We start from the raw sequence: 12,146 nt of genomic DNA on the forward strand, positions 1-12,146 counted from the left end.
TGGATTAGGCAAAGGTTCCTTGATACGACACGAAAGCATAATCCATTAAAGTAAAACCTGGGACTTCCCTGGTGGTCCAGTGGTTAAGAGTCCGCCTCCGAATGCAAGGGACGCAGGTTCAATCCCTGGTCGGAGAACTAAGATCCCACATGCTGAGGGGCAACTAAGCCTGCACGCTCTAGAGCCTGTGCGCCACAACGAGAGAAGCCCGCATGCCACAACAAAGATCCTGCATGTCGCAACTAAGACCCAATGCAGCCAAATAAATAAATAAATAAATAAAATTTCAAAAAACAAACAAAAAAAAACCTTGAAGTAGCTCCTCATGGCTAATGCTGAAACAATTCAGGCAAAATAAATAATGATAACATGGCACTATAACTCAAATAATAAAACAAACATCCATGAGTCCACACTCATAAAAACTGAATAAATAAATGAGGGAGAAGAGACTGCTCTTCTTTACAGAAAAATTCCAATTAATAAATGTAAAAGGAACAACAGAAATAAAAAATCAGCATTATAATTGTTGCAGGTGATCTACCAATGGAGGCTAAAATTAGGGGGGAAACATCTGAAGAGAAAAAGGATATATGCATAGTTTCAAAGTAGCTCATGCAAGATATGCAGTAATTACGAATGGAATATAGACAAACAACAGAATAATGAACAAACATTTCACCAAAACATATCTACAAATGGCCAATAAATACATGAAAACATGCTTTATATCAGTATTCATTAGGGAAATGCAAGTTAACACAAGGAAATACACCTAGTAGAACAGACAGAATTAAAAAGTCTGTTAACTGCTGGCAAGGATGTGGATCAATTGTAAATCTCATATACATTCCTGCTGGGAATTGTAAAATGGTACAGCTACTCTAGAAAACAGTTTAGCAGTTTCGTATAAAGTTACACATACGTTTACTGTAAGACCCAGCAATGCCACTCCTAGTTATTACCCTGAGAAAAATGAAAACGTATGTCTATCAAAGAACCAGGGACTTCCCTGGTGGTGCAGTGGTTAAGAATCTGCCTGCCAATGCAGGGGACACGGGTTCTACCCTGGTCCAGGAAGATCCCACATGCCGCGGATCAACTAAACCTGTGCACCACAACTACTGAGCCCACGTGCCACAACTACTGAAGCCCACATGCCTACAGCCCATACTCCGCAACAAGAGAAGCCACTGCAATGAGAAGCCTGCACGCAGCAACAAAGACCCAATGCAGACAAAAACAAATGAATAAAATACAAATAAATTTATTTTTAAACAAAAGAATTATATGTGGGGACTTCCCTGGTGGGCCAGTGGTTAACACTCCACACTCCCAACACAGGGGGCACTGGTTCGATCCATGGTCAGGGAACTAAAATCCCATATGCCACATGGGGTAGCCCAAAAACAGAAAAAAAAAAACTACGCGTGAAGGTGTACAGCAGCTTTAGTCGTAACAGGCAAAAACCAGAAAGAACCCAAATGTCCATCAGCTGGTGAACAGATAAACAAATTGTGGTATATCTATACAATGGAATACTACTCAGCAATGAAGAACAAACATGAATTAATCTCAAAAGCATTACACAAAGTGAAAGATACCGGATGCACACAATACTGTAAATCAACTATACTTCAATAAAAATTTTAAAAGATACCAGATGCAAAAGATTACATACATACTATATAACACCTATATATAATATAGTAGAAAACACAAAACTGTAAGAATAAAATTGAGATCACTGGTTCCCAAAGGCTGAAAATGAAGGACTGCAAAGGGGAATGAGGGAACTTTTAGAGAGAGATGTTCCATATATTGATTGTAGTGGCAGTTACACAACCATATCCATTTTTCAAAACTCACTGAAAAAATTTTATTGTATGAAAAGTATCTCAATAAATCTGACATTAAAAAAGAATCAATGTAACTCTCCATATTAACAGAATAAAGGAGGGAGTTCCCTGGCAGTCCAGTGATTAGGATTCTGCACTTCCACTGCAGGGGGCATGAGGTCGATCCCTGGTCAGGGAAATAAGATCCTGCATGCCACACAACACGGCCAAAAAACAAACAAAAAAAACAGAATAAATGAAAAAAACATACAATAATCTTAATAGAGATTTTTAAAAAGCATTTGACCAAATTCAATATGTGATAAAACTCTCAGAAAACTAGGAAAAAATTTTCCATAATCTGATACAATATATCTATAAAAAGCCTACAACTATCATCACACATAATAAGGAATACTGAACACCTTCCCACAAGTTCAGAAATAAGACGTGGATGCCCACTATCACAACTTCTAACCTACATAGCAATGGAGGTCTGTTATTTGCAATGAGAAAAAGAAATCACAAGTGTTCACTTTAAAACCATTTGTTAAGCTAAATAAAGAAGTCTTTATTCACTTGTCTGTATGTGTTATATTTCACAGTAAAAATATAACGTTTCAGGCTTCCTTGGTGGCACAGTGGTTAAGAATCCACCTGCCAATTAAGGGGACACGGGGTCTACCCTGGTCCAGGAAGATCCCACATGCCACGGACCAACTAAGCCCGTGCGCCGCAACTACTGAGCCTGCGCTCTACAGCCCGAGAGCCACAACTACTGAGCCCTCGTCCCACAACTACTGAAGCCCATGTGCCTAGAGCCCATGCTCTGCAACAAGAGAAGCCACCGCAATGAGAAGCCCACACACCACAACGAAGAGCAGCCCCGCTCAGTGCAACTAGAGAAAGCTCGCGCACAGCAACGAAGACCCAATGCAGTCCAAAATAAATAATAATTTTTAAAAAAGAAAAACATATATATATATATAATGTTTCAAAAAAAACTTTAAGGAGGCCTAATCCTATGACCTAGCAATTCCACACAACAAAAATTAGGCACATATGTTCACCAAAAGATCTACAGTAGAATGTTCACAGCAGCACCATTCAGAATAGCCTACAACTGGAAAGTATTCACTCATTAAGAGTTGAACTAATAAAGAAAATATAGAATATTCTAACAACAGAATGCTATATCGTAATGAAAATGAACAATCTACAAGTACATGCAACAATGTGGACCAACTTCATAAACATAATGTTGAGTGGGAAAAGGCAATCAAAAAACATATGCATATTTCATATAAAGTACAAAACAGGTGAACTAATCTGTGCTGCTAGAAGTCAAGATAATGGTTACCCATGGGTGGGTGTCAGTAATAAATGAAAGGAAGGACTTCTGGGCACTGGTAATACTATTTCTTGATCTGGTTGCTGGTTACATGGGTGTATTCAATCTTTGAAAATTCAGTGAACTTGGATACCTTGGGATCTGTGCAGTTTTCTGCATATTATACTTCAATAAAGAGGATTTTTTTTTAAAGAAAAGAAAAAGAAAGCCTACCCATTGGAATAAAGAGTCCACCATCCTCTATCTCTTCCTCAGCTTGGTGAGCTAGAGTCCTGAGTGGCTTTTCTTGAGGAGAGGCACAGACATCTGGCTGAGATGATTTCCTAGGCTGGGCTGCTGGTTTTGCAGAGTGACTGTCTGATGGTAATGAAGCCATCTCCCCTCCAGAATGCATTTGAGATTTTCCTGAAAGAATCACAAATATTGCTCCACACTTTGTCCATTCTCAATTATACTCTGTTGTAAAAATCAGCATCTTGTTATAAAGTCCTTTTTAGTTAGATAACTTCATTAATGATGCATTTACTATACAGGCATTCCTCTCTCTTAAAGACAGTATCCTAAGAAAAATATTGAAATCGAAGCTCAGGTCCAATTTACTCATCTGTAATGTCAGGGAATTGAACTAGGTAATCGCTAAGGTCTTTCTAGTTCTAACGTGCATTTTTTTTCCCTATGAAAAAATCATATCCGTAATTGTAGGGTGGGGGGACATATATTCCTGGTAACCAAGGGACATTTTATATAGATGACCATTAACACCACATTTAATCAACTATAAATGATATAAGACTTCCCTGGTGGCTCAGTGCTTAAGAATCCACCTGCCAATGCAGGGGACGTGGGTTCGAGCCCTGGTCCAGGAAGATCCCACATGCCGCAGAGCAACTAGGCCCATGCACCACAACTAGTGAGCCTCCACTCTACAGCCTACGAGCTACAACTACTGAGCCGGCATGCCACAATTACTGAAGCCTGTGCACCTAGAGCCCGCGCTCTGCAACAAAGAGAAGCCACTGCAATGAGAAGCCCATGCACCACAGCAAAGAGTAGGCCCCGCTCTCCACAACTAGAAAAAAGCCCGCGTGCAGCAACGAAGACCCAATGCAGCCAAAAATAAATAAAATAAATAAAATTTTTTAAAGATATACATTATAAAATGTCCTGAACTTTCTGACTCTGTAAGATCAATCTTACAAAGCATTAGAGTAAAAATCACCATAACATTATAAATACATGGTTATACAGTTCATTAGACAACTTTCTCCTTTCCTCACCTCAACTCTTTTTTGTTTGTTTGTTTGTTTGTTTTGGCTGAGCCGCATGGGTTGTGGGATCTTAGTTCCCCAACCAAGGATGGAACTCAGGGCCCCAGCAGTGAGAGTGCTGAGTCCTAACCACTGGACCGCCAGGGAATTCCCTCCTCACCTCAACTCTTAAAGAGGGTTTTCTTTCCATTTTTCATGAGGGGCATTAAAAAGACAAAGAGGGGCTTCCCTGGTGGCACAGTGGTTGAGAGTCCACCTGCAGATGCAGGGGACACGGGTTCGTGCCCCGGTCTGGGAAGATCCCACATTCCGCGGAGCGGCTGGGCCCGTGAGCCATGGCCGCTGAGCCTGCGCATCTGGAGCCTGTGCTCCGCAGCGGGAGAGGCCAGAACAGTGAGAGGCCCGCGTACCGCAAAAAAAAAAAAAAAAAAAAAGACAAAGAAACATTCATGCAGTATCAAAAGCAAACATTAGAATCAAGCTGTCATAGGAACAAGAATACATACAGGCTTGTGTATACACAGAAGATCTATAGAATATACACAAGGCATTGTTAAATAGTGATTGCTTCTGAGAACTTAGATAACAAAGTGAAAGGGTGCCTAACTTTTCCCTGTGTACTTTCTGCATTTAGGAACTTTTTTTCCATGTTTGTGTATTACATAGTTGAAAAAAATTGTTTTTCAAAAAGAGATCAAGTTATTTGTTACTGAGCCCCATTAAAAACAGATAATACTTTTTTAGACTTATCCCATCAACATTAGCGGTTTCAACTGGTATACACAAGATTTTTAATTGGAGGACACCCTGTCAACAAAGAAAAAAAGCCTTTATTTTCAACTAAAGTATGAATGAATCCTTAATTCTATTTACTCTCAATCTTACTTCCTTTACTTCAGGAGACCATGATTAACTCACAATGTCAAAAAGGCTAAAAGCTGTGGTTTTAATAGGGACTGTACAACGAGTTGAATTCTAAATCCAACAAATCAAAAGTTCCTCTCAGGAGGCTTCCCTGGTGGCACAGTGGTTGAGAGTCTGCCTGCCAATGCAGGGGACACAGGTTCGAGCCCTGGTGGCACAGTGGTTGAGAGTCTGCCTGCCAATGCAGGGGACACAGGTTCGAGCCCTGGTCTGGGAGGATCCCACATGCCACGGAGCAAGTGGGCCCGTGAGCCACAACTACTGAGCCCGCGTGTCTGGAGCCTGTGCTCCGCAATGAGAGGCCGCAACAGTGAGAGGCCCGCGCACCGCGATGAAGAGTGGCCCCCGCTCGCCGCAACTGGACAAAGCCCTTGCACAGAAACGAATACCCAACACAGTCAAAAATAAATAAATAAATTTATATTAAAAAAAAAAGTTCCTCTCAGGCATATTTCTTATAAGAGGGAGGAACTTAAATCAATAGCACAGCAGAGCTTTCTCATTAATCAACAATCGTTATTAATTTTTAGAATTAATGTCTAACATTTAAAAACTGAACTGATGCAAATGATTTTTTTAAACAAACATACCAGAATCTTTACATCTAAGCAAAATACAGAAGTTCACTTTGGTAGGTAGAGCTTCCATTGATACTTTTTCCACCTCGAACAGTTGGAACTACTCCAAAACTATCCCTACAGTTTATCAGCTGCACCATACTCTACATAGAGAAAATATTCCTTTTCTCTGCAACCTTTTTTTTCCTGATCCCATCTCATTGCTTCTCAATTTAATTCCCCTCCTACAGAACCCCCTAGGATCCCACTCTTCTTTTCCTCTTATCAATCTGCTAGATGCCAAAGACCTTAGAAAGAGAAGTTAAGAAGGGTAAGAGAGGAACTTCCCTCTCTTAACCTCTCAGTGGTTAAGAATCTGCCTTCCGGGCTTCCCTGGTGGCGCAGTGGTTGAGAGTCCGCCTGCCGATGCAGGGGACGCGGGTTCGTGCCCGGGTCCAGGAAGATCCACATGACAAGGAGCGGCTGGGCCCGTGAGCCATGGCCGCTGAGCCTGCGCGTCCGGAGCCTGTGCCACGCTAAGGGAGAGGCCACAGCAGTGAGAGGCCCACGTACCACCAAAAAAAAAAAAAAGAATCTGCCTTTCAGTGCAGGGGGACGTGGGTTTGATCCCTGGTAGGGGAACTAAGATCCTACATGCCGCAGGGCAACTAAGCCCGTAAGCTCTGGTGCCCACACACCGCAACGAAAGATCCCACATGCCTGCCGCAATGAAGATCCCGCGTGCCGCGCAACTAAGACCCAATGCAGCCAAATAAATAAAGAAATAAAGAAATAAAAAAGGGTAAGAGAGAGAAGTAAAAGCCTTATTCAGAGCACAGCTGTAACTTGTTTACTGCCAGTCTAACAACTTCAAATTGATAACATGAAAATAATTAGCTGAAAACTGTAAAAACCAACTAATTTTAAGCTGAAATCTGCCTAAGTTAATCATTTTTTAGAAGGCAAAGAAAGGAAAAAAAGGCTTAAGTTTAAATCAGGGTCCATAAATCAGTTTTAAAAGAACAATTAAAATTCTATGAGAATAAACACCAATATAGAGAAAGGTTTAATCACTAGCACCTGCAATCTAGAAACATGATTTAACAGTGTATATCAATTATAACACAATGCTGATACTTCAAAATAACCTAGATGTTTTTTCTGTTTTTTCCCCCACATAATCATAATAAAAAAACCAAAATGTCACTTAAAAGAAAGCAAAACAATGAAAAGAATATGCACTAAATTATAACAGTAATTACTCTGAGCAGTAAGATTACGGGTGATTTTTATTTTCTTCTTTCAACTTTTCAATATTTTCCAAAACGCACATGTATGAATTTTCAATCGTCCTTCTTTCCTCCTTTCTGCTTTTTATGTGACATTTCTATTTGGCTGAAAAAAGTTACTTGGGGGGAAAAAAGGAGTCATAATGTACTTCTTTTACTGGTATTACTTGTATATACAGCTAATTGAAGTACAAGGTGGGAGAATCAACGGGGTAGTAGTATTACAGATAATCCTAAAAAATAAATGTTTATTTATCTACACTTGGATATTTGTAAACTGACCACTGAAAATATCTCTAGATTCCACTCAATAGGTGAGTGACTTTGAACCCCTACTTAATTTTACATTCCTTCTCTAGCACTTTAATCCTGCATTTTCCTCCATTTCCTCCTGTCTTCATATCACAAATACAACCTAGCCAAGGAAAAAGTTCTATAGTCTTGCCGCCCCCTCTAGCGATTTCCATTCTCCCATGGCACAAATTATTACTGGGGCTTTCATCCCTCCCTCTTCAATGCCATCATTTGATTTCCTTTTTCCAAAAGACTCTCCTAAATCTACTCTCAAAGATCATCAACCTTTAAATGTAATATTTTCTCAGGCATCATTATATCTCCTTTGTCACTAAATTTTAAATGATGTTTCTGTTCTTAAAACTCTCCTCCCTCCTTGACTTCCACTATTACTTCTCCAGTTTTCCCTTCTGTCATCTTCTTCCATGCTCCTTTCCATGAAGAAGAACCACAATTAACACTTTTCTAGTCCTACCTCTTACCAACTGAGATTAAGAAAAACTCCAATCTCAATTTTCTATTTTTCCTTGATGGCACCTCACACTCCATATATCTAAAGCTGAACTCATTTCAACCCCCTCAAATACCTTCCCCGTGAAGGCATGCTTCACCATCCCCGAGTCATCTTAAATGGTATCAGTCTCTGAGTAACATTAATTCTTTCTTTGTAATGTCTCTGAGATATACCCTTTCCTCTCTATCCTTACTGCCGACATCCTACACCAATACTTTATACAGTCTCAAGGGCGTAATAGCATGGCTCTGTATAGTAATCTGGATCTATCCTTTCTATCTGAAGCCCTGCTACCCTCCCACACAAACACAGCACTTCTACGTGTTTGTAGAAAATGCTATTCTGCCTCCACTCCTTCACCCCAATCCGTCCAATCCTATCAATCCAAGTTCTGATTTCAAAAATCCTAATTACTTGTACCACACTAGCACTTAATCACATAGTATCTTAAACTGCTCCAAATGAATTATGGATAATTCATTTGGAGCAGTGTCTTGTCTTCCCAACTAGACTATAAGCTTTCTGCGGTCAGAACTATGCCTTCTGCTTCTTTTGTTAATTGGCTATAACCTTCAGGAAAAGTTGAAACACTTAAGTGTGAAAAACAAAGCCCTTCATAATCTAAACACAATCTACTGCTCTGAAGATACCTCTCACTACCTCTTCTGCCTCTGCCTCGGCCTCTGCTCAGACTGTTCTTGGCCTAAGATACTCCATGCCACCAGTCCATCAAACCACAACTCATCCTTCAAGTCCTTAGGGTTATGTCACCTCTGTAGAGCCTTACCAAATGCTGCAGGCAGCAGTCTCTCCCTTTAAGCCACTGCCCCTCCTCAAGGCCCACTTCATAAATACTCACCAAATCACAAAAGGCCATACATAGTTCATCCCTCCAGAAATGATGAAAAGATAAGAGAAAGGAAAGAAAAGGATACAGAAGATGATCCAGGAAATGGCAGGGGAGAAGAAAGTTTCCACCCATTCATAACATTCAACGCTGACCCTTACAAGCACCACAGCTCTAATTCCGTAGCAAATCAGCATCCTCTTTCAGAAACACTATTTTGTAAAGGCACTGCAGAGAGTGCGATGACAACAGCAAAGGCAATGGCAAGCTGGTACTGACAAGGAAAATGTAACCTAAGACCTTCCATATCTTACCTCCTTCTTCCTTGAATTCTTCACTAGGATCTCCTGAAAAAGGCTCCTTTGCGATAAGATGATCACCTCTGTCTTCTTGAGCAAGTGACCCAGGCCTGAGTGTAATTTTCTTCCCTCTCCTTGAACTAGTGGCCTGGAGTTTTCCTTTACCAATGTGTATATTTAGGGGCTGGGAAGACTCCAAGGAAGGTAGGGTGATTCCCTGAGAGATGGCCACATCGACAGCTTCTACAACTGGTGTATTTGTGTCCTGGGTGAGCATCCCACAGCTCAAAGATGGGTCCTCCATACCAAGCTGACTTCCTGCATCCTGCACAGACTGCACTTCAAGGCCAGCTGCTCTGCCATAACCTGGACCCCAGGACACGGACACTGACCCCAGGTCTTTAACTTGGTCAGATTCTGGTTTAACAGCTGACTCTAGGTCTAAGTCATCTTCCTCCTGGTTGCCCTGATGCTGTGGGGACTCTGTCAATGTAGTTCTTCTCTTCTTACAGGGCAACATTTTGCAAGTCCCACTTCTGTTCCATCCTGAAAGGATAAAGGCAAGTTCTTATCACCTTCCTATTAACTAATGATAATAACATTTCCTCAAATCTTTTCACTTATTCATGTTCAATCATGAACACAGTACTTTACACCAAATGCACAATGTCCCATTAGGTGGGAGGTGAGAGACAGTGTTAGACCGCCTGAGTTCAAATCCTAACTCTATTACTGATTAGTGTGTTATCTTGGCTGAGTGACTTAACCTCTCCAAACTTCGGTTTCCTCAACTGTAAAAAATAATAATTGTTCTCACCTCATGGAGTTGTTATAAGAATTAAATAGTAAGCGATTAGTGTTAGTTATTATTATTACCATCAGGGAGGCAAAATAACGTGATGCTGAAAGCAAGCTGTGGAGTCAAACTGTCTGGATTTGTTTCCCAAGTAGGCTTCTCTCCAGCTTTGTGACCTTGCATAAGTTACTTAAACTGAATCTTAGTTTCTTCAGCTATAAAATGAAGTAAAAATAGCACCTACATCATTAGATAGTAATTTCTTAGACCAATAAATGTTTGCTATTGTTGCTTTCATAAACAGGTATTTCCATTAACAGAAACAATCCAAAAGCAAAGTGTGGTTGTTTAAAAAGGTTAGACTATATTAACAGAAATTTTGTGTTGAAAACAAGAAAGAGATTCCTAACTGTTCTCTATACTATGTTACTTCTGGACTCTTGGCTTCAATTCCAATTATCACATTTTAATGGCAACACTAACCTAAAGTGGACGGTGTCTTCTCTTATGTTCGCATAGCAGCTATTTGCAAACCTTTTTTCATACCTACCACTTTTATGATTGCTTCTTGTCTCCTCCCCACCACCCTGCCCCAAAACAATGTGCTTTTTGAGGGAAAGGACTCTTTTCAGCTAGTACGCCTAGTACTCAGCAGTATCTGCCCTATTGTAGATACTCAATAAATGTTCCTCGAATGAATGAATAAAAGAGTGTGTGAACTTCCTATTCTGTGCTTATCCTATGCAGCCTGGGTCAAGAGCATTATATGGAAACTGACTGCATCTTTCTACCCCCAAAAAACTTTACTCTCAATATAACAGGTCAAAGAATAGAATAATCTGCCTCCTGTTACAGTGAGTTCTTCATCACTGACAATGTTGAAGCAAGGCCTGAACGCCCATCTACCAGGGGACTAGATGAAAGCGTGGACTACAGGACTGCAAAATAAAGTTCTTTCTAAGAGTCTCAACTATAAGGTTAGTTTTAAACCTCCTTAATTCAGTTTTTCCAGGACACTAAGAGAGATTCCCCCACCCATGCCAAATCAACTAATGTCCTTATCTTGATAACTAAAGTTCAATAAACACCTGAAGATTCCGCTAATAAGGGAATGGAAAAGAATGAAGGGGAGTGGGATTAGTTCAGGCGAGTCGTATATTTCAGATAAATTACTGAGGTCCAAAAAAGGAGGAAAAAAGATTTTTAAAAAGGCAGCTACTATTCAAAGTCAGCAGCGTGCAGGGATCAGCTCCGGCACTTCAAAGACAGCAGAGGCTCTAAAGAGCACCCCCGCCCCCCACTTTGGGAACTGCAGTCAGACCGACAGTGAATGAATGCAAAACCGGAGGCAGGCCCAGCGTGGACCCCTCCTGGGAAAAGATTTCACAAAGGGGTCCTAACTGCGCTTTTGACCTCGCCGCCGAGCGCTGGCCCAAGTCCCCACTCTCAGCTACACGCTTTCACTCCCCTACCTCTGTCACGCACCCCGCACCAGCCCTCAGACCCGACCACCTCAGCCTGGACATCCTTCGCCGGGACGTCCAGCTCCCACCTGCCTCTTCCCGCCCCACGGTACACGACCCAGTACCCTCACCAGCCTGCCCGATCCCGCGGAAACTCAGCTTCGGTACCACCGGAAGTCAGCCAACGTCAGTGACTGACGTGCGCGCCCCCGAGTCGCGGTGCGCGGCGTCGGGGCATCAAGGAGCATGCGCCAACCACAGGTGCCATCTTATTTTAGGGCAGAAAGAAGCCAAAGGGCTAGTATGTCCGTTGTTGGCAAAAAAATTTAAAGGCAATACCTCGCTTTCTCTGTCCATGGAGCTATCCTACTCAAAACAAAACTGGGGGTTAAGGTTCAGTGGTTTAAGTTTACAATTAACCCTTCTCGCCTCTAGACACCTGGAATACAGGACCAAGGAAATGGAGAATTCATAAAATTCCAGAAAGAGGAATCACTGGGTTACAAATAGTGCAGTTTCCTGAATAAAGCTAAGGCAGTCTTGGACTCAATCCACAGTAATTATTCATATCTGTATAATACTCTGCTTACAAAATGCTTTCACCTATGTTATCAAAGGTGATTTTTTTTTTTAATCTTCACAATAAATCCTATGGGACAATGGTATTATTATACCTTCCAATTTACACAGGACAAATTTTTGGCTC

General features: G+C 41.2%; 1 protein-coding gene across 1 annotated transcript in view; it reads right to left on the reverse strand.

The window, feature by feature from the left end:
* GON4L (gon-4 like) overlaps nt 1–11,615 on the reverse strand; it is an 89,901-nt gene extending 78,286 nt beyond the window's left edge. Inside the window, exons 1-3 of the mRNA XM_079698475.1 lie at nt 11,572–11,615; nt 9,197–9,727; nt 3,403–3,594 (exon numbers count right to left, since the gene is read on the reverse strand). Of these exons, the coding sequence (XP_079554601.1) occupies nt 3,403–3,594; nt 9,197–9,701 (697 nt within the window). The 5' untranslated portion in view covers nt 9,702–9,727; nt 11,572–11,615. The remainder of the gene's footprint in view (nt 1–3,402; nt 3,595–9,196; nt 9,728–11,571) is intronic.
* Nucleotides 11,616–12,146: the final 531 nt, after the last annotated feature.

Source organism: Hyperoodon ampullatus (genome assembly GCF_949752795.1).
Source record: "Hyperoodon ampullatus genome assembly, chromosome: 2".
Lineage (NCBI taxonomy): Eukaryota > Metazoa > Chordata > Mammalia > Artiodactyla > Ziphiidae > Hyperoodon > Hyperoodon ampullatus.